At 39.0% G+C, this 22,979-nt stretch overlaps 1 protein-coding gene across 4 annotated transcripts in view; it reads right to left on the minus strand.

The window, feature by feature from the left end:
• The window catches only part of macf1a (microtubule actin crosslinking factor 1a), a 651,250-nt gene that overhangs the window by 270,071 nt on the left and 358,200 nt on the right, over positions 1 to 22,979 (minus strand). For all 4 annotated transcript variants that reach the window (XM_041213072.1, XM_041213073.1, XM_041213071.1 and 1 more), the window contains 7 exons: positions 20,136 to 20,415; positions 18,736 to 18,864; positions 16,809 to 16,886; positions 8,906 to 9,067; positions 6,329 to 6,433; positions 4,522 to 4,617; positions 2,547 to 2,672 (listed from right to left, as the gene is read on the minus strand). In XM_041213072.1, the coding sequence (XP_041069006.1) occupies positions 2,547 to 2,672; positions 4,522 to 4,617; positions 6,329 to 6,433; positions 8,906 to 9,067; positions 16,809 to 16,886; positions 18,736 to 18,864; positions 20,136 to 20,415 (976 nt within the window). The remainder of the gene's footprint in view (positions 1 to 2,546; positions 2,673 to 4,521; positions 4,618 to 6,328; positions 6,434 to 8,905; positions 9,068 to 16,808; positions 16,887 to 18,735; positions 18,865 to 20,135; positions 20,416 to 22,979) is intronic.

The raw sequence follows: 22,979 nt of genomic DNA on the forward strand, positions 1-22,979 counted from the left end.
AGGTTATAGATTTTCACAAAACCATTTATTTCCTGTCTTTCCTCTAGAGGGCATAGTGATACAATACACAAAAGGAGAGGGACCAAGTCTGAATTTCATTGTAAAATGGAAGGGGTTCAAAGTAGTAAGAACTTACAAGAATCTAAAGTTCTAGAACTTGAAATGAACACAAAGCAGTTTATAGATTAATCCACAATTGTTACAGATAAACATCAATGTACAGAGTAGGTCAAATGCATTGGATTTAAATAAGAACAGAAAATGCTGAAAAAACTCAGCAGGTAAAGCAGCATCTGTGGAGCGAGAAACAATTAATGTTTCAAGTCCGCATGACTTCTTCAGAGCTAAAGAGAAGTAGAAATGTGATGGATTTTAATCTGTTTAAAAGGCGGTGGAGCAAATAGAAGGTCAGGGATAGGTGGGAGATAAGGAGAAATTTGACAAATACAGATACTATCTTACCTTTATGTCACTATCAGCACCTTTTTTAGCCTTTAATGCTACCAGTAACACTCCCTTTGTCCTGTGTCCATGACATCTTTGTCAAATTTCTCCTTAGCTCTCACCTATCCCAGACCTTCTATTTTGCTCCACCCCTCTTAAACAGTATAAAATCCATCACATTCCTACTTCTCTTTAGCGCTGAAGAAATCATACGGACTCAAAACACCAACTCTGTTTCTCTCCACAGGCGCTGTGAGACCTGCTGAGTTTTTCCAACATTTTCTGCTTTTATTTCTGATTTCCAACATCAGCAAGTATTTTGCGTTTATCTTAGTGCATTGGTTTTAATCCAGTCATTTTAAAGAGGTCAAAAAAGTGCAATACACTTGCATTATTTATATGCTTCCTTCCCCAACTAAAATATGGTTGGAAAATTGATCAGTAGGATATCAGTATGTCACAAATATAGGAGAAATTTATGTAATTATCTGAGGATCTAGCATATATGGAAAATTACCACAATGTTTAAGAACCTGCAGATAAAACTACAGACAAATCTATATTCTATTTGACCCATGTAAAGTGCAGACTCTCTTTCTGTAGGGATACACTTCACATAGGTACATGTTGGCAAAGATGAGGAGCCTTTAAATGCGGACAACTTGAGGGAGTTTGGCTGTAAAACCATAAGACACAGGAGCAGAAGTAGGCCATTCGGCCCAATGAGTCCATTCCACCATTCAATGAAATCGTGGCTGATCTGATGATCCTCAGTTCCACTTTCCTGCCTTTTTACCAGAACCCTTGATTCCTTACTGATTGGAAATCTGTCTATCTCAGCCTTGAATATACTTAACGACCCAGCCTCTACAGCCTTCTGCAGTAAAGAATTCCACAGATTCGTTAACCTCAGAGAAGAAATTCCTCCCCATCTCTGTCTTAAATGAGCAAACCCTTACTCTGAGATTATGCCCTCTGGTCCGAGATTCTCCCACAAGGGGAAACAACCTCTCAGCATCTACCCTGTCAAACCTCCTAAGAATCTTATGTTTCAACAAGATTGCTTTTCATTCTTCTAAACTCCAATGAGTACAGGCCCAACTTACTCAACCTCTCCTCATAAGAAAATCCCTCCATACCAGGGATCAACCTAGTGAACCTTCTCTGGGCTGCCTCCAATGCCAGTATAAAAGGTGCAATTTACCAGATTGAAGCACTGATAAATTTACCACTGCTTGTCTATCTATGAACAGCCTACTCATTAGGTTACAGGGTTATCTTGAGAAGAGAGGGAAGAACCTCGGCCTCCAGTGACAGGTCCATTCTTGTAAATTCTATTTCTGAACCAAGCCATTAAACCATTAGATAGTAAACCATTAACGGTGAAGAACTTTAGACTTGGCCTTGCTCCAGTATCAGATAATTGAGCCTTCCATCATGGTTTCTGACAGTTATCAGTCATGATAATTTATCATGTGACTTTAAAAGCCTCATTACCACACGTGAAGAGGCTAGTCACTAGTTGTTGCTAGATAGCTGATAAGAATGGATTTAAACCCTTAATGGGTACCAGGAGCTGCTCATGAGTGGCATGGTGGGTAGAAGAACACATTATCAAATGTGTGAAAGCACAAATACTATCTTTCCAACCACAGTATGGACATACAAGACAACTCATCAAATGGCTGTTCCACCAGGGGCAGGTGTGGAATTTCAAAGCGCTTGTTTGCCTCTCTCCAACCCAATAACGGTAGACATTGAACCCTGTATGTATAAATGAATTTCTTATACCTAGTTTCCAAGTAACGAGTTTCAGCAATTGTTATTCTTCTTCTGCTATTCAACTGCTATCTGCCATGTTGGAGGAACTTGCACCTGGCAACTTGCCATATGCATGGCACCCTGAGATGCTCGAGATGTCCAAGTTCAAAATTGTGTACCAGGTTTATGTATCACTAACTGTCTAATTCAAATCCTTCTATAAAAGGCTTTGGATAAAAGGTAATCTTCCATGAATCTGAACACCAAACAATTTTTAAACAAGACAATTATCAAAAGGCTAGTTTCACATTCATGTCCAGCTTGCATGATTCTGTCCATACCATGGAATCTTGAAGTAGATCCTCCAGTTTTGACAGGCCACTGGTCCGGTCGCACTTATATTTTCTCTTTACTGTCTCTTGTAGGTTCCGTAGATATTGTTCTGCTTCTTTAATATCACTTAAAAACTGCAAGACAGCAGGAACACACAAATAATATATATATTATTGGGTGAGAATGGATAAAACAGAAGACACTATTTTCCTAAAAATCTCCAAGCTAAAATGAGAAGAATTGAATTAATAATGTAGAAATCCAACCTGTAGAAAATGAATTTCTATATAAGGTTGCTGACAAATTAATTAATCTCAAATTTAATGTGTTCTTGAACTTCTGCTTCATCTAGTGGCCTTAGTGAAAAATTGCATCTTGGAGGAAAGGGAAAGAATTGCATTATTCAGCCTGCCCCAAACAAATTGAGCATATAACTGACTAAACAATGGTGGAAAGTTGAAGGATTCATTCTGCCCATCTTAGTTTAAAATGCATAGTTGCAAACAGCCTGTAAATGGGAGGTGAAAATATAAAAGTAAAACTTTACCTAACAATAGTTTAACTTCATTTTCTAAAGAGGATGATCTATGCATAAGAATGAACAAATGTTAACAGTATGTTCTATTAAAAAGGCAATATAATAACTGCTATAAAATCCAACCACATTTGGCAAGGTTCCAAGTATCAGATTTCTGTCCTTCACAAAATTCAAAAGGTTTAGAATACAAATAGACAAGAATGTTACGAAAATGTCCAATACATCATTACTGATGACTCAACAAGTTGATTGAGTGAGTAAATGGACCCCTCATACTTAGAACATTGAAATTTGATTCTTGGAGCTACAGTAGAAGTTTGCAATTGGCCACAGTAGAATTGGGACAGGGAGAGGAAAATCATCCAGGTGTTCTGCTCATGACTCAGTAGCCTAAACCAAGGTGGAGTGTAGGATTAAGTTTGTTTGTGCTTCCCTTCATGATTGAATAGTTTATCAACGCTCATTGTATAGGCTCATACATAAATGATGACTGTTTAATTGAGGCATAGGATGGAGATCAGCAGACAAAATCACTGCAAAAGAGTCAACACTTTTAGAATAGAAAAGTGGTGAGAAAAGAATATCTGATTTACAAACTACCAGTGCCTATATGCTGAGATGAGAGAAAACATGAGAAGGTATATTTTTGAAGACAATCAGACTCCTGTTTGGGATCCAGGTTTTGTTTGTCTCGGAAGTCAGTGGTTGGGACTTGAAGGAAGAAATAACAAATAATTAAAGAACTAGCAAAGACCTGAGAAACAGCAGATGTAGAAAGACCCAGCCCAGAAGAAAAAACAAAGGAAGACAGCAACAATGCATCAGGCCTCTTCATCTCCTCTTCAAAATATTAAGTTCATGCTGGTAATACTCACGGAAGAGCTGTGCAAAGCCACACTATAGTCTTGTGTGGAGAAGTGAACCACACTGGTCACTCTCTGTAGCAACATTATAAATATAACCTTCTTCAATTCATTTAATATTCCTGCACATAGTAACCAGAGTAATATTCTCCCCACTGAAGCTAGCAACAAGATTGCTGATCAGTTGAGTTCAGCAATGGCTGAAATCTTGCTAGTAACTCCCTGCTCTTTAAAACCTAATTTATAGTGGCAAAGAACAGCTTAATTTGCTGAACACTCACTGTAATTTACTATGAACAGCCAAAACAGGCCATTTTTAATAAGTCCACAGTGCTGGCGGAGAATTTTGTGCCTTGAATAGTTGGGAAATCAGAGGCAGCTTCTCGTGCATTTCCAACATATGCTGTTGATCAGCAATCCTACCCAACAGCAACAGGGACCCGTTAAACTCTTAGTTTAAACAAAACAGCTCAAATATTTCAGTAATTAATACACAGATTTAGCTCAATGGGATGCAACCTAATTGTACAAATAGATCTCCACAGTCAGAATGTTTATTTTAATTATACAAGTTTGTCTTACCTGGAAGTAAGCAGCATTATCTTTCACATGTTGTTCCACACAGCAACACAGCTGTTTGATCCAGTGCCATTGTGTCTTAAGTGCTGCACTGTATGCCTTGGAAGCAACAAAGTGTTTAGTCAAAATATGAATAGTGCTTTAAGTACTTTTGTGATGCAACTACCCGACATATAAACAAACTGCATCATTTGTTATTACATTAGACAAGAATGCCTATGCATTTATCATTCCAACTACTTGAACCTTCCCTAATAGAACTTATAATCTGGTCAGGCCATCTCAAAGTAACTCAGAACAAACAAATTACTTTCTGAAATGCTGCCACTACTGTTAAACAGTGAACATGGCAACCAATTGGACACTGCAAGATCCCACAAACAGCATAGGAGATGCATAACCAGTTATTGTGTCTTCTTCTTCCCAGCAGGGCTGATTGAGGATGCAACGTTGGTCAGGACTTTTTTTTAATTATTCTTTCACGGGATGTGGGTGTCATTGGTAAGACCAGCATTTGTTGCCCATCCCTAATTACCCTCGAGTGGCTTGCACACCATTGCAGGGGGCCAGTTAAGAGTGAATGACATTGCTGCGGGTCTGGAATCACATGAGATTTACATTCCTTGAAGCACATTAGTGAACCAGATGGGTTTTTATGACAATCGATGATAGTTTCAGGACTACCATTACTGAGGCTAGCTTTAGTATTCCACATTTATTAACCAGCTCCCATGGTGAGATTTGAACCAGTGTCCCAGAAAATTAGCCTGGGTCTCTGGATCACTAGGCCATCTCCCCCAAGGCCCTCTAGAATATTTAAGGAGTGAATGCTGCATTGTTTGCTATGAAATCTCTTTGAAACATTATGCATTTAACAATGTAGCATACATTGCACCAAAATGACTGTTTAGACGATGTGAGTGCTACCAACTAAAACAAGCAGGGTATTAATTGATCTTATGTAACTCTGTCTTGCTATTACTTTGTTACTTTTAATTGAATTTCAAGATCCTTGTAAAGTATAAATTATGAAAGTTTATGCTTTACCTTTTTAAAAAATAACAATGCTTTCTTTTCATTCTTGCTCAAATTACCTTCTTATCCCCCAACTCTATATAAATCAGCGAATAACATTTCTATAGTCAAAAGAATTAAATGCAAGCTTTTGTAAATCTGAAGACTAGAAACTGCATTAAAATTAAAATATTTGTCCTTTACAACTGGAGATTATAGTAAAATGTCTTATTTTTCTACTATGCTTACTAATAACTATTCTTGGAAATTTACTGAAAATATGCCAAAAATAATTTATTCCCATTTTTAGACTCTTCAGTACGAAAGATCTAAATGCCACAATCATAAGCAACCTGACTCCTCAACCCTGAACGAACGCCCTCCTCCCCCAATCTAACGATGCTGCTAATTATATTAGCGAGGTTATGAGTATTAGCATTGTTCCACAATCAATTAACAGGTGATGCATCTTCAGCAAACAAAATTAATCTTGCCAAAATCTACCGCTCCTATTTTATATCCTGGCTGGGATTTGTTAAAACCAAGGCAATAAGCAGCAAGTGAATGCAAGTGAAACTGGGGTTTAAGCAGTTTCTTGGGAGTTCAGGATGGTATAACTACAAGTAACAACCACCGTTATTTTAAAACTAAAAACTAAGCATGATTGAAGCAGCCTTTGATAGTCTCATAAGTTAACTGCATAACAACAAAGGCGGATATAATTCAGACTTACTTCTGTCATGAAATCAGATTTCAATAACCAATTGTCAAACTTCATATTAGCAGAACAAATTACCTCAACTGTCTGTCTGGCTGGATGGTTCTTCAGTGAAAGATGTTCTCCAGTCTCCTGGTGGGATTTGATAACCTTCTGTTTTTGCTCCAGTTCTTTCTTCAGTTCCTGAAGGAGATACGATGAGAGTTATTTTTAACCAACCTTCGTTCAATTATTTTAACGATCACATCAACTACTGAGGTGCATAGAGACAGAGTATAAACAACTCTGAAGGAAAAAGAAATACAACAGTAGTGCAGAATCTTGGGATTTATAATCAAGGTCAGCAAATGGGAGGAACAAGAACAAGTGATTCCCCAGTGACAGAAACCAGGGGCACAATTTTGGGTCGGTACCCTAGTGTCAGGGCCAAATGGGGGTCCCAACCCACCCAGTGTTTGGAGAATCACCCAGCATTGATTTGCATCGATTTGGAGGGGGAACAATTGCAGGTGACCTGTGGGTTCCACTGTGGCTCGGCAGTTAAGGAGGCTTCAAAATCTGCTTGGAGCACTGGCCTCCTCGGTCTGCTGCCAGGAGGCTGCCTCATGGCGGCTTCAGGCAGCCTCTTGCAAATGGCTTTTTACTTACCTTAATTAGATACCTCAGCAGGCCTAACAGCATCTGTGGAAAGAAAAACAGAGCTAACATTTCAAGTCCGTATGACACTTCAGAGCTTGAAGAGTCATACGGACTCGAAATGTTAACTCTGTTTTTCTCTCCACAGATGCTGTTAGACCTGCTGAGTTTTTCCAGCATTTTCTGGTTTTGTTTCAGATTTCCAACATCCGCAGTATTTTGCTTTTATTTTAATTGGATACCTTTTGCTTAAGCCCACCTGCAACTTTTATGCCCACCTGCTTTGTTCGATTCTGTCCCAGATTGCAAATCTCTGCTGATATTATAATTAATGGTGACAAAGACTTGCTCATTGCTTCACAAATGAAATCTCTTAAAGACAGTCACAAATTACCTGTTACAGTTTTTCAACCAGTCGTTATTTTACAAATATAAAAGTTAATATTTTCATTATGCTATCAAGTTCAGCAGAGAGGTGGTTATGATCTTCTCTTACTAATGTGCCCTAGTAATCAGATTAAGTGAATTGGTAGAAACAATGTTACCTTGGTTGAATCTTTCTACTTTCACAGAATTAAACTGGCATATGGCAATTGTATCAGTACTTGTTAAAAAATTCTATTCATCCCCACGTTTGGGTCATTTTTTTTGTCTTTGTGAACCATGTGCTACATTAATCTCTAACCTTGCCACAACTGCTATTTTGGGGTGCATGAGGGGGCTGGAAAGTATCACCTCCGTTCACGTATCAGCTGTGGTTCAGTTGGTAGCACTCTCACCTCTGAATCAAAAGGCTGTGGGTTCACGTCCCACTCCAGGACTTGAGCAGAACAATCTAGGCTGATAATCCAGTGCAGTATTGAGGAAGTGCTGCACCGTCAGAGGCATCATCCTTTAGATAAGACATTAAACTGAGGCCCCATCTGCTCTCTCAGGTGGACATAAAATATCCCACAGCACTAGTTCAAAGAAAAGCATTATCACATTGCTTTTTGAGAGTTTGCTGTGTGCAAATTGGGTGCTGCATTTTCTAAATCACAACAGTGGCTACATTTCAAAAAGTACTTAATTGGCTGTAAAGCACTTTAGGACATCCAGTGGCCATGAAAGATGTTATATAAATGCAATGCTTTTTTTCTGCTTAGTAATTCTTCAGTGGCTTCATCTTCACAACTTCATCACAAGAGGCATCAAGTCCAAACCTGCGTGCATCGCCCATGAATCCATTAACTTACTTAGTATGAACAGATAGAGTGCGCCTACTCTTATGAAAACAATCTAAACCATATGTGAAAATCAGCATGCAGGAGACAATTCAACAAGGTGAACATCAATTTTTTTCTGTGATATTTAAGTTAGCCACAAAAATTAGTCATTGCCATGGAAGAAGTGTGTGATTTTAAGAATGCAGTTAAACTATCATCAAAGAAATGGTAGACGCTCTGGATTGCAAGAGTAATAAACCTAGGAAGGATCTGAAGTTGCAATTGAGTGCAATGCATTAATAAGCGTTTCCCAGCCCAAACTCCTTCTATCTTCATGAATACATTTAATTACTAAAATTTGGTGCATCTATATCTGTGTAAACATAGTGCAAATCACAAACTTTCCATAAGCTTGGTTCGAATAGCTCATTTTCCCTGTCATCAGAAGTGTACTCGAGGTCAGTGCCCCACTTTTTTGTCCACTCCTAGCAGTTGTCGGCCCAAATTAACAAGTTCAAAGTAATATAGAAGAGTCAGCTTCCAATTAAAATGATCGCAATGCCCAAAGCCATGACATGGCTGGGTTTGCTTATGGAAACACTTGTCAAGCCAACTGCATTAGAAAAGAGTTGACAGAAAATAGAAACCATACACTAGTCCAGCCCAATGAACAAGATTTCAGCTTTCTTTATTTCACCAGAACTGTTGCCAGGGAATGAGAGGGGATAAAGAAACAAATAAGCATTAGGTTGGGAAGTCAGGCAAAATTTTTTTGGAAAAGGCTATACTATGAAACCCTTAAAATAAAACTTACAATGAAATATTCTTTCTTTGCAGTAATATTTGTATTACTGTCACTCCAGTCATAAGCTAATTCTTCTTCCTCTTTTTCATTCAGCCAGATGAGCTCTGATGTCACTTCTGATACAAAATTGTGCAAGCTGATCAGGTGTTTCATACGCAATCTTGAGGTTTCCTAAGGAAAATAAATAAGGCATTTATCTCCTAGTCAGTGATCAACACTAAGAAAACAGTAAAATATTAAGTGTGATTTTCAATTAATTGTATAACTATTGTTGTGCTAAGGTCAACTTCTAATAAGAATGAAACACTTCTGGCAAGCTACACAACTGCCAATTAAATTGTTAATTTGTTTTTAGATAATACATTTTGTCTGTAGAATATATTGGCTTTCAATGTTTGCATAGGAAAGACCACCAATGTTCACCTCTTTTGACTGGTGCAGTGTGGCACTAGCACAAGTTTCAGTGCACAGGTGAACCCTCTATATCAGAGCAAAAAACAGGGAACAATGCGCTCAACAAAACAAAAAGAATCTTTGCTCCTACCATGGAATCAGAAACAGGAGGAATGGCAGCAGCAAAAGGAACACAGGAATCAGGAACAAGAGAAGTTTGAATAATACAGCAAACATTATTTAATACAAAGGTTTAAGGTTCTAAATGCAAATTAAATATTCACCAAAGGTTTGTAAAAAGCAGACTGCAGTTTCTGTGTTTCTCTTATTCTGGATTCTAATGTTTCTGTGCTTGTGTCTTTGCTCTTTGTTCCCCCTTTCAATCTTGTTGTCACTTTTTAATATTGGTATTGCCAAGAACTTCCGTTTTATTTTACTTCAGCATCCGAATAGGTAGGAAAGTATGTTGTGAAGAGGACATGTGGAAGTTGCAGATGGATATATATGGGTTGAGTGAGTGGACAAAGATCTGACAAATGGAGTTTAATGTGGTAAAATGTGAAGTTGTCCACTTTGTCAGGAAGAACAAAAAAAAGAGTATTACTTAAATGGAGAACGGTTGCATAATTGAGGTGCAGAGGGACCTAGGTGTTGTAGTACAAGTCACAAAAAGTTAGTGTATAGGTACAGCAAGTAATTAAGAAGGCTAATGGAATGCTATCCTTTATTTTGAGAGGGATTGAATATAAAAGTAAGGATGTTATGCTTCAATTATACAGGGTATTGATGAGACCGCACCTCGAATACTGTATGCAGTTTTGGTCTCCTCATTTAAGGAAGGATGTAAATGCATTGGAGGTGGTTCAGAGGAGGTTTACTAGGTTAATACCTGGAACACTCCGAGTGGGCTGTCTTATGAGGAAAGGTTGGACAGGCTGAGCTTGTTTCCACTGGAGTTTAGAAGAGTGAGGGGTGATTTGGTTGAAGTATACAAGATCCTGAACATCCTTGACAAGGTAAGCTTTGAAAGGATGTTTCCTCTTGTGGCTGAGTCCAGAACTATGGTGCACTGTTTTCAAATTAGGGGTTGCCCTTTTAGGACAGATGAAGAGAAATCTTTTCTCCAAAGGCTGTGCAACTTCAGAACTCCCTGCCTCAGAAGACGATGGAGATGGGGTCATTGATTATTTTTAAGTCAGAGGTAGATAGATTCTTGTTAGCCAAGGGAATCAAAAGTTAATCAGGGTTAGATGGGAATGTTGAAATCGAAACACAAGGTGATCACCCACAATCTTATTGAATGGCGCAGCAGGCTCGAGGGGCTGAATGGTCTACTCCTGTTCCTATTTCTTACGTTCTTATGAACTAAGAAACAAAATGGATTCTGCAACCCCATAATGTACTGATTTGCAAAGTACAGCAAGCTAAACAAGACAAACAGTACATAACATGTTCCTCCCCCTTTATTGGAATGTCAGTTTAACAAAACATTTTTTGAACGAGGGAAAGAGGGTAGGCTGCCTCTATTCTCAGCTGAACCCTGGGGATTATCCTGACCCCGCCCCCTGAAAAAACACATGGGTTCACCTTAACTCTAACTCAGGCACTCAGGTGGTCTTCTCTCCTAGTGTGGATTATAGCAGACATCTGGTGCTTTTACAGAGTAACATCCATTGGAGATTGATGACAATTTAGGACATGCAGCAGAATTTGAAGTTGTGTCTAGTGCAGGTGAAAGTGAGACGACTTCAACTTCAGTCGAGCTAGACTGAGGTGCTAAGACTGGAGTTAGCATTCCTTGATTTGGAGATGGCCCACTCGAACTGGTGAAATCAGCCTCTTCCATAAGAGGTGTATCCTTAGATGGTGCTTGACTTGGCAACAGTTGGTCAACATGTCTCTGCTAGGTGAGATTTACAGTTTGGATAATGTACAAAACAGGTCCTGTCTGAGCAATCACAGTAACAGGAACCCACTTAGCTCCGGCAGCATAATTACGAGCTAGAACTTCTTGTCCAGAACAGAAAATTCTCAGCTTTGATTTTTCTGCTCTACTCTTCACTTGATCATGCTGTTGATTTTGCACAACTTGTTGTATTTTTGTTGGTTTCAGCAAATCAAAGCAAGCGTGCAGTTGCCGTGCCATTAGTAGGAACGCTGGAAATGCTTTAGTTGTAGCATGTGGCATGTTTTGGTATGTCAGCAGAATGTGTCCAGACACTTTTGAATAGAGGGATGCCCTTGTGCCAATCTTAAAATGTGTTTCATGCTTTGAACAAATCTCTCTGCTAATCCATTGCTGGATGGGTGGTATGGTGCTGAGGTGATGTGATGAATTCCACTACTTCTCAAAAAATCCCCAAACTCCTGCAAGACAAACTGAGGTCCATCGTCAGTCACAAGTTATTCTGGTAACTCATAATGACTGAACATGTCTCAGCCTTTAAATTGCACTCTCAGTAGTAGTACATCACTCAAACTTCGGGCCATTTGGAATGAGCATCGTTCCTTCAAATGGACCAGTGAAATCGATGCGGAGGTGCTGCCACGGTTTTCCGACCAATCCTATGGGTGGAGGAGCGCCAATTGAGGCATGTTTCTCACAATTCGACAGGAACAGGATCTTGCCTTGGCTTCAATGTTTTGGTTCAGACCAGGCCACCAAAAGTAGCTTTTTCCAATCTCTTTCATGCAAACTATTCCAGTGTCCAGAATGCAATTGGTCCAACACTGGTTTCCTCAATGTTGGTGGAATAATAACTCGCAAGCCCCAAAGCAAACGTCCTGAAATGACTGATAACTCCATCCTCCTGGAAACATAAGGATGAAGGTCAGGTGAGACTTGGAAGTTCAGGGAAGAGCTGTCATGCATTAGAAGGTCCATGATTTTGGATAATATCGGTCCACTCAAGTGGCCTTCTTGATTTGGACTAAAGTGATGGGTGTGTGCAAAATAGAAAATGTCTTTCTGAGCAGTGTCCACATGGCTGACTGGTAGGGGCAGCCTTGAAAGACCATCCACATCGCCATGCAAAGTACATTTTCAATGTTTGATGTCATGTGTGTGAGCACTCAACATCAACGCAGCATCCTGCTTGCAGCTAAAGAAGGGATGTTCGAGAGTGGATTGAATATTGAGGTAAGTGGCCGATGATCAGTCAGCATTATGAATTTCCGTTCAAACAGGTACTGGTGAAATTTCCGGATTTCGAAAACGATTCTCAGTGCTTTGTGTTCGACTTGAGCGCGTCGGTTCTCTGCTTTGCTTAAAGTCCATGCAGCGAATGCTAAGGGCCTCTCCACGTCTGAGGGCAGTGTGTGAAACAGTGGCCCCAACTCCATAAGGCGATGCATCACATGCAAGTTGCAGAGGTAAGGAGAGGTCAAAGTGCGTCAGTACCTCAGAATCTGTCAGCACTGCTTTAACCTTCTTGAAAGCAGTCTCACAGGCTCCTGTCCATTTCCAGGCTTTGTTCTGACACTAAAGCTCATGCAAGGGTTTCAGCGGGGTTGCCAGCTGTGAAATAAATTTCTCATAATAAACAGCCCTAAAAACGAGCAAAGCTGGCTGATATTCTGAGGAGCTGAAGCATCCACAGCCTTGACCTTGGAGGGTGCTTTGAGAAGCCCAGCATTAATGGCATCCCCCAAATATTCCAGAGGACTGAAAAAAACTCATTTGTCTTTGTGAACCTGTCAGCCATACTACTCTAGCCTTTGTTGGGTGGCATCAAGTTCTCGAGATGATCCTCATCAGTCTTGCCCATTACCAAGATGTTGCCAAGATAGCAATGAACTCCAGGCAAGCCACTCAGAATCTGATCCATGACCCTCTGAAACAAGGCTGGAGCAATGTTTTTCCAAAAGGCAAATGGCAATATCTGTACAGTCCCTTGTGTGTTGTGATGGTAAGGTATTCTTATGACTTCTCATCAACATGCATTTGTAAGTAGGCCTAGTAGAGATCTAATTGCTGAATTTCCATCCACCAGACAGGCCAGCAAAAAGGTCCTCAATATGGGGAAGTGGGTATTGTTTAGCACACAACACAGAGTTAACAGTAACAGATGTGTATGGAGTCAACTTTCCTGAGCACTAGAATGATGATTGCCCATTCACTATGGGAGACAGGTACCAAGACTACTACCTTAACCAGGTGCTCCAGGTCATCTTCAACTTTTGGTCTTATGGCATAAAGCATGGTTCTGGCCTTCAGAAATTTTGGCTGAGGGTCAGCTTTGATATTCAATTTTACGGTAATTCCCTTCATGCTTCCCAAATCTCCTTCAAAAACAACAGCATGTTTTATTTTATGACAGTTGTCAGACCAGTTTCTCCTCCTCAAATGCTGTGTCCTTCTGCCCAGTTTAACCAGATCTTCTCAAGCCATGACCATCCAAAAGTCACCTTTCACCACAAACGGTGGTAGCTTAGCAGTCTGTACATTTAGTTCCACTTTAACTTCCGTTCTGCCCATCATAGGTACAGATTTCCCTGTATATGTTTTCAGAACGATTTTTGCAGGCATCAAGGGAAGATGTTCAAGCTTCTCCCTGTACACAGCATCTGGGACCAGCGAAACTGCCGCCCCTATATCAAGTTCAATATGTATTGGTTGGCCCTCCAGCAGCAGCGTTACCCAGTAGCCCTGTGAACCACCTGTCACTGACAAGATGTGGAGGGGCTCCTCTTCTTCGGACTCTGTCACTCTGGTCCTCCCGTTCCTGTTGTATGACATGCAGATTTTTCTTGTTATGCCAAACTGCAGATTTCTTTTTCTCTGGTTTTCTTTTCTGATTCATTGCCACATTTTGTTTTTTTATTACAAGCACAGTGTGTCCCTTCTTGCCACACTGACTGCATTCAAGGTCTCTGCACCAACATTCGGATGGATGGTAGCCAGGCTCTCCACAACGGTAACCTTCTCAGCTGCTTGCTATCTTGTATGCACGCTCAACTGTCACGCTATGCATTCAAGTTGATGCACTCAGCTGCTGTGCTTCATTTGCAGACAGCTCCATGGAGACTGCAATCTCTATGACTTTCTGCAAAGTGAGGTTAGCCTCTGTCAGGAGGCATTTCTAGATTGCTTCACTACGAAGGGCACAGACCAACCTGTCACCAAGGGTATTGTTCAGTAATTCACTGAATTCACAATGTTCAGTGAGCTTTTTAAGTACTGCAACATGCAGTGCACTTGTTTCCCCTCTTTGTGGCTTATTTTGTGAAACCTAAATCTTTCTGGTATGACAAGTGGCTTATGGAAAAAATGCATCTCCAGGACTTTTACAATGTCCACATATAATTTTGTGCCAGGTTTGTCAGGCTCACCAAGTTTCTTAATAAGCCAAAGGTTTTAGCTCCCATCACACTTTAGAAAGTTGTCACCTTTCTATAAATTTCGATTTGCAAGGACAAAAATCATAAAAGCGTTCAGTGTAGGAGTTCCACTGCTCAACAGTCTCGTTGAAACGTCCCAAAGATCCAGTAAGTGTTGTCATTTTCAGCCTTTTTATTTTCTTTTCTTCGTTGGTTTCTTCTTGTTTATTATAGTTTCCTTTTTTCTCACTAGTAATTTCTTTCTACTAGCTCTTTCACTTTAGTTTTGCTTTTTGAGTGCCATTACCCCAAAAAGTCCATTGTCCTCATCAACAATTTGTTACATTTCAATATTGGTACAGCCGATAACTTTTGTCAGAAAGTATAAAACTGTCCATAATTTTATTGGAATTTATTGTAAAATACAGTCTGTGTGTGTGGGTGGGTGGGTGGGGGGGGGGGGGTTAGTGTATGTGTAGGACGTGTGTGTGTGTGTGTGTGTGTGTGTGTGTGTGTGTGTGTGTGTGTGTGAGAGAGAGAGAGAGAGAGAGAGAGAGAGAGAGAGAGGGACTTAATTGAATTAAAGGCAGCTGGTCCGAAGGCTTTTATGTAAACATGGGGGAAGTTTAGAAAGTAAGCTATAAAAGGACATTTGCATTTTTAAATAAACCAGCCTAGATTGTTTTCAAAGGAGGGGTAAAATGTGTCACTTAGCCAGGTGAAGTTTAGAAACAGTGTGTTTATTTTTCTCAAAGATTACTAGTAAAACTTAGTGCTATGAGAGCTTTTTTATCAGGAAGATAAAGTCCAAAGACATAGTGAAACAATGGGTGTTTGCACTCAAAAGGGAAAATATGTATAAAGGAGCGAAGGCTGTGTGTAAGGGAAGGCAGTCTAAGATTCAACAAGTATGAAACACCTTCAGCCTGTATGTAGCAAACTGCTGCCTTCAGGGACTGAAGTTGAGAGAACTCACTTTGAATTCGACTGTTGAGGGTATCATTTAATTTGCCTGGGTCTTAATGTGTGTCTTACTGTTGTCTTAATGAAAGTGTAACTGGGAGTCAGATTTAGTAGGGGATTTAAAAGTTATCACAGTAGTAATTTGTAGATCTATATGTGTTTAAAGTCATTTCTTCTATTAATAAATGTCTAATTTAGTTTTGCAGAAACCTATAAGACTTGGTGGTCTTATTACTACAGAATTCAAGGCATGCATCTCGAAATTTATACAAATTGCAAAACAAGTTGTGGCAATTGTTTCAAGTTTCCCTTTGGGATTTGAACAACTCCGCATTTAGCACCGGCTGTGCCATAACACTTTTCAAAGATTAATTAACACACACATAGGCGCGGAGACGATTGCACACTGCAGCTTTCATTTTACTTCAGCACCGAACGAACACAAAAAATGTATTCTGCGATCCCATAATGCACTGGCTTGCACAGTGCGCAAGCTAAACAAGACATACACTTGTCATCTCAGTTGCTCTGCTATTGCTCACACATCCTGAGCTATCTCCTTTCCTATGGCGATTGGCTGCAGATAGGCTGTGTCTGGTTGGTTGCAGGACATCATGACTGATGGCTATGGGTATATCCTGCTGATTGCTTTGGGTTTGTTTCCCTTTTGCTGCTGAAGTCTTTGCTTTGCCTCCTGCTAGCTCCTCTCCTCCTCCTAGTATGTAAACTAGTTCATGTGTGATTAATTAAACCTGAGATTTAAAAAAACTCAAATTGCTGCTATTGGATTTTTCTTAAGACAAATATGTACAAGACTGCTTGGCAACATGCCATAGAATCTATACTCTCTTGCTACAGAATTTGGTTTGGCTTGCTGCAGAAATTGACTTTGAAGTGCTGCAGAATTCTAGTGAGTTGAAGTAGGTTGGGACAAATACAGATGCAACATATCTTTAGAGATGCACGAACATGTTTGCTTTGTTCCAATCAATTGTACAACAAAGCAATTAGCTTAGATTTAATCCAAAAGTTATAATGTGCCATTCCAATGAAAAATGTTTACGATTTCATCTGCCATTGTTTAATTTAATTATTGGTACAGACAGGATTTGGTTAGGGCAACTGAGAGCATTCAGTATTCAGTGCAGGTAAGGTTATCAAATTAGTAATACTCTGGGTAGCACTGTTAGTGCCCATTAATAGTGAAATAACTGAGTGATTTAAATAATTAACTTACCAGTAGTTTGAGGTATTGTAACTCCAGTTTACTCAATGTGTCTGAATAACTGGTCTTAAAGTTGGAAGAGATTTGGCCCTGCAAACAGAACAATTGGCAATAAATAATTATGTTGTAATGGATGGTTTCATTGTTTCTGTACAATTACATCACAGCTCACAGCAATGCAAAAGTGGGATTTAAAGATTCAAACTTGTCATCAGTGATGCTCTCTGGAAGCACAAAAAACATGTTATAAAGAACCATTAAATGAATAAACTGCCTTTTGCTTATCCAACCTAGTACAAAAGATGAAAAAGCAACTTACTAGAAAATTGTGCATGGAAATCTAAGGCAGGACTATTTATTACTGTGCTGTACGCTGACTGGATCAAGAAATATGGGGATAGGGCAGGAAAATGGAGTTGAGGTAGAAAATCAGCCACAAACTTCTTGAATGTTAAAAAAGGTTCATGGGGCCATATGGCTTACTGCTCCCATGATCCCCTGTTGTGGCCAATTGTGTTTTCAAATGTGAATCCCAACACCATCTTGACCAGGGTTCCTATATGTTTAACAAAATTTCATCACTTTTGAATTCTGTGCTCCCAGAAATAAATCCCAGTGCTTTGTTAGTTTTTTATTAATTGCTTTGCTGACCTACAATTCTGCTTTTAATGATTTGTTCACCTGTATCCTTAGAACGCTTTGCTCTTTATCCCATTCAGATATTTATTCTCTTAGGTGGATGTGATGTTTCTGTTTTAGTGCATCACCGAACACATTTATCAATGTTAAGTTAACATACCACTTAACTGCCCAGTCTGCAAGCTTTCTAACATCTTCTAGAGTCAGTTGGTTGAGAAAGGAGAAAGGAATGGAATGCAGTATGGAATTTAAAAATATACAATTTGCAGATATTTATTAACCATAATTTCTAAACCATGTTCCCATTGCCAAAAGGTGGAAAGATGGCTGCTTTTATTTCTGATTTTTTCTTACTACTACTGTATGGTGAGTTGAGAGAGTAGTCTTTCAGCAAATGGAATTGCGGCACGATCAGAAGTTTGTAAATACCCCAAGATATTTAAGACAAGAACTCAATTTTCTCAAAATTAGCTAGAACAGACTTTATTTCCAAACAGGCTGTGTCAAAAATAATGGAGCTTGGATAATAAATAAAGTCCATAAGAAACCAATCGATATATTAAAGTCAAATAAAATAATCACTTGATCCTTTGTTCCATAAGCATGTTTATCTGCATATAATCTGGGCTAGGAGGTAGTGCCTGCCATGTGCAGACATTGTTTTAAAAAAAATACACAAAGCAAAATAAAATTGCCCATTTTTAACTTCACAGACAAGATAATGCAATGTAAAATAAAATGGTGTTTTTAGAAATAATACATGTAGAATACAAAAATATAGTGATGGTTTTAATTTGGTCAACTGATGTATATTGCATATGTGCCTTAAAATAGAAAAAAAATATGCACTGATAATTTGTACAAAGATCTATTAGCACTCGGTTTAGACATTAACAAATCAGATCTGATGGGACAATAAATAATTTCCAAACAGATTTAATGCTATATTTACCTTGACTATTAACACATTTTCCCCTACTATTCGCTCCTCCTCGTCGTCACAATGTCATTAATTTTCATACAAATAGATTCAGTTTAGAACAGATGGAGAAGGCATTGCCACCAGCTTTTTTACCATCTATGTTGTCCAGTAATAAAGTGGCAGGACAATCCCCTTCAGCAGCCCCCTGCTGAGGATGGACTATTGTGCAGCCCTATGCCAAGTAGCATGCCCAGCAGATGTTACTATTTAGCAGAAATTTGGAAAAAGAGCAATGGCTAATCCAGAGTTTTGATTTAATCATATGGTTGTGAAACACATATGCCTAAATTACTGAAACATAAACATAGAAAGGCTTACCTCATAAATTTTAGCTTCCTTAAGACTAGATTCCAGTTCTTCTATGACAGTGTGGATTGTCTTGTGGGTATGGAGCTGTGTCTCTACACTCGGTAAATCAGTGCCCCATTCAGCCCGGTCAAGTCTTACCTGCAGGATCAAACCATGCATCATCAATTCCATACTTTTTTCATGTTGCAAATATTTTAAAGCTGCTTGGATATTGTGCAAGACCTGTGCCGGTGTTAATGCCTCCCAATACGAGAATTTCATGCAGCCAGTGACACCCGAAAACAAACATATCTGATTCATCAGTTTGATGAAAATCAAGTTTTCATGCTTGCTGGCCTTAGTGAAATTAGTAAGACTGATTTGGAGTATCCACAATGGTTGTGAAAGACTAGGACAAGAGTTGGCAGCAGCAAGTTACGTAACACAGTATAAATATAATTGTGAGCTCTCCAAACCAAGAAACTTCCAACTGGAACTAAAAGAAAATGGAAATAATGATCATAACTACATGTACAATACACACACATCAGAAAATCTGTCAATAATGCACACATATACGCCCTGACAGACAATCATTCGGTCTGCACTTTAGTCACACCGAGCCCTAAACACCTTAATGTGGTGATAGCTGGAATCACTCTGGAAATAGGTTGGCATAGTCTGTTCTGAAGAACAGTTATACTTGACTTGAAACGGTAACACAGTTTCTCTCTCCACAGATGCTGACAGATCTGTTGAGTATTTCCAGCACTTTGTTTTAATTATTGCATAATCTGCATTGAGAAACAAATAACACTGCAAGAAGACTTAAAAAGAAAATTAGGGTTACAAGAACTTGCATTCTTCAAAGTTACAACTAGATGTGTTAATGTAAAGCTCAGAGAATATCTACTTCCAGTATGAAAACTCGAAAAGGCCCAGATTACTGACAAGCCACAGGGATTCCCATTCAGCTTGACTTGGATTCCCAATGAGCTGGTCCGATACTTATTATTAACTATAGAATCTAGAATGGGAAATTAATACCTGATCAGCACTTAGCCATTACAATCTTAAGATTAGACGCAGGAAATGAAACAGTATACTGAATCATATTTCTTTACAACCTTAGCAGTATAGCATAGATTTTTATATGGAAGCATAAATTTATGGCAACTGAAAAATATATGCTAGCAAAGATTGCATTTCAAGGTGCTATTCAAATAATATTGTAGTATGAACACAGTGTAACAATAAAAGACAATAAATTCACTATTATTAGAGTTTGATAAAGCTTGTTGGTGGAACTGTTGTGATCTACAGATCATTGGTAACATTTGTTATGAACAATTCATAGCCATAGAATCCTTAGCTTGCACAAGTATAGCACATAGTTCGGACTTTTGTTGAACTGAAGAAATGTATAGTACCTGTACTTCCTCCACCCAAGCCAAAAGCTCATACACAAATCTCAGGCTTCCTTCATCTTGTGTTGAAGAGACTGCAATCAATTCCGATCTTGTCATGGGTTTTTTAAACCCTGTGAGGGAGGTGATGTGCAAAGTGCCTGAACTAACATCAGTTGTTAAGTCAGTGACAGTCAAGTTCAAAGGTTGTAAATGCTCTGTGGAGGAGATGAAATGTCCTTTTCTGTACAGGTTTGTGCATTCAAGCCTCAATGCCAACAGCTCATCCTGTAGTTTAATAATTCTGTGAATAAAGAGAAAAAGAAAGTTGAGAAGTCAATGCTTTCCAAATGAAAATACACAGCTGTTGGCACACTGAATTCATTAGGCAACATTTTTGCAATGGTTTTTATATTAAAACAATATCTGAAACTATCTTAATGTAGAATATGTGACTAAAAGTTATCGTTCATCTTCAATTACATTCCCTTACTGATTTAAGTGTCACAAAGCAACTAAATCAAATCAATTCACTGGATCATAGAAATAAGCAAAGGTCGGAAAAGATCATTTTTAATCTGTTAAGATCATTCCTTGAACATTTCAACTCATCCAGCCTTGCATTCGACTGTATCTTGAATGCCTCCTTGATTCCATGACCTAACTTGGTGGAGCATTCCAAAATGCTTTTTGTGTAAAGCTATTTTTCCTGTTTCATGTCCTATCCCACCACCTGAATAACATTAATGTAATATTGAATAGCTATGCCATGTAGTACATTTAGGAGAGATTTTCTACCACTGCTACTATTGAAGCTTTAGTGGCACGTTGCTAGAGCAAACCTAGTCAGTAAGTAATCACTGCCTCAATGTTCTGCTGTTAGCTTCAGCTTTATGCAGGGATCCAAAGGCACTCTCTTCCTAAATTTAAGTCTGGATTCAATCCAACTGAAACTTGTGGGATAGAAGTCTCCCCCTTTGGTACACAGGATTTACAAAATCAGACCACCTGACCCAACATGTCCAAGCTGGTGTTTATTCTCCACAAGAGTCTCCTTCAATCTTGCTTCATCTCACTCTAAATGCCCTACATTAAAGACTTTAGGGCAATCTCAGCTCCTTTCCTGCTGAGTGGAGATACAGACACAAGAATTGTAATACTAAAAACTAGTATTACATTTTCAAACTCAAAGAAGCCACAAGGTCCACTGATGTGGGGAGTTGATAAATTCACAATTATTCAGTAAAGCTAACTTGTAGATGAGGACAAGTATGTTATGGAAGTAGAGAAGAAAGGAATTGATGCTTATAAAATATTACTCAGGTAGAATCTAATCCTGAACTGAAGCCCAAATCCTTGCTCCTGTGTTGGATACGCAGAGTCAGGAAATTTCCTGATTCCACAAACCCAACTCTGGAGAAAGTGCTCTGAATGTTCGGATTTTCATTCCGGGGGAGGATGGGTGCTAACTGGAGTAAGGCCCTCCATCCTCAGAAACAGTGTGGAGGCAGCTGTCATGAAGATATAATTCTCATAATGTTATTGGAATTTATTGTAAAATACAGTAATAGTGGGAGGTGTGTGTGTGAGAGATTTAATTAGATTAAAGGCAGCTGGTCTGAAGGCTTTGATGGAAACATGGGGGAAGTTTAGAGTGTAAGGTAAAATGACATTTGCATTTTTAAATAAACCAGACTAGATTGTTTACAAAAGAGGGGTGAAATGTATCACCTAGCCAGGTGAAGTTTAGAAACAGTGTATTTATTTTTCCCAAAGATTACTGGTAAATCTTAATACTGTCAGAGAAAAAGATATCTTCAGAAAGATAAAGTCAAAAGACATAGTGAACCAATGGGAATTTGCATTCAAAGGGGAAAAGATGCATTAAGGAGCAAAGGCTGTGTATATGGGTAGGCATTTGAAAAGGCTTCAGCAGCTATGCCTCAAACTGCTGTCTTCAAAGGACTTAAGTTAAGAAAACTCACTTTGAATTCGACTTGTTCAGCGTATCATGTTTCTTTGCCTAGATCCTTTAAAATCTGTTGCCTTAACCAAAGTGTAACTGGGAGTTAGATTGATTCAGGGATTTAGAGGCAATCATAGTAGTAATTTGTAGATGTTTGTATTTAAAAATCATTTCTCGTATTAATAAATGTTTAATCTAGTTTTGTGGAAAAACCTAAAAGACTTGGGGTCTTATTACTACTGAATTCAAGACATGCATTTCAAAATTTATACAAATAGCAGATAAACTGTGGCACTTGTTTCAAGTTTCCCTCTGGGATTTGAGCAACACAGTACTTACCATCGGCTGTGCCATAACACAGATGCCGAGGTGGGCTGTTTAAATTGCCCATCTTGGTGCTCTGGGGCTTCTTCCCAGTTGTCATAAAAAAAGTAAAATAAAAAAGCCCTCTAGCCTCATCCCTTAACTCCGACATACTCCATGCCAACTCATGACACCTCATTCCCCACTATGCAACCCCATGGTCTATAATACCCTCCATGCCAATCTATACCCCTTTACCCATCCCCATAGCTTTTTACAGCCCCAATGCCAACTTAGCACCAACTCATGCCAACCCATGCCCCCCACCCAGCACTCTTTGCCCTTACACCCTCCATGTCAACTCATGCAGCACCAACCATTGGCAGACCTCAGGATAAATAAAGTTCTAAGTATCTATTACAGACTTCACCATATTAAAATACACTCATTGATAAAAGCCTACTCAATACATTTAAATCCCTTCAAGTACTTACTCCCTTATAAAAACAAACCTTTGTATTCACAGTCCCACATCAAATACAGCTAATAGTTTTGTGACCACTTTGGAGCTGTGAATTTACAGTGTCATGAAGAGATAT

The sequence above is a fragment of the Carcharodon carcharias genome, chromosome 19 (assembly GCF_017639515.1).
Source record: "Carcharodon carcharias isolate sCarCar2 chromosome 19, sCarCar2.pri, whole genome shotgun sequence".
In the NCBI taxonomy this organism is placed as follows: domain Eukaryota; kingdom Metazoa; phylum Chordata; class Chondrichthyes; order Lamniformes; family Lamnidae; genus Carcharodon; species Carcharodon carcharias.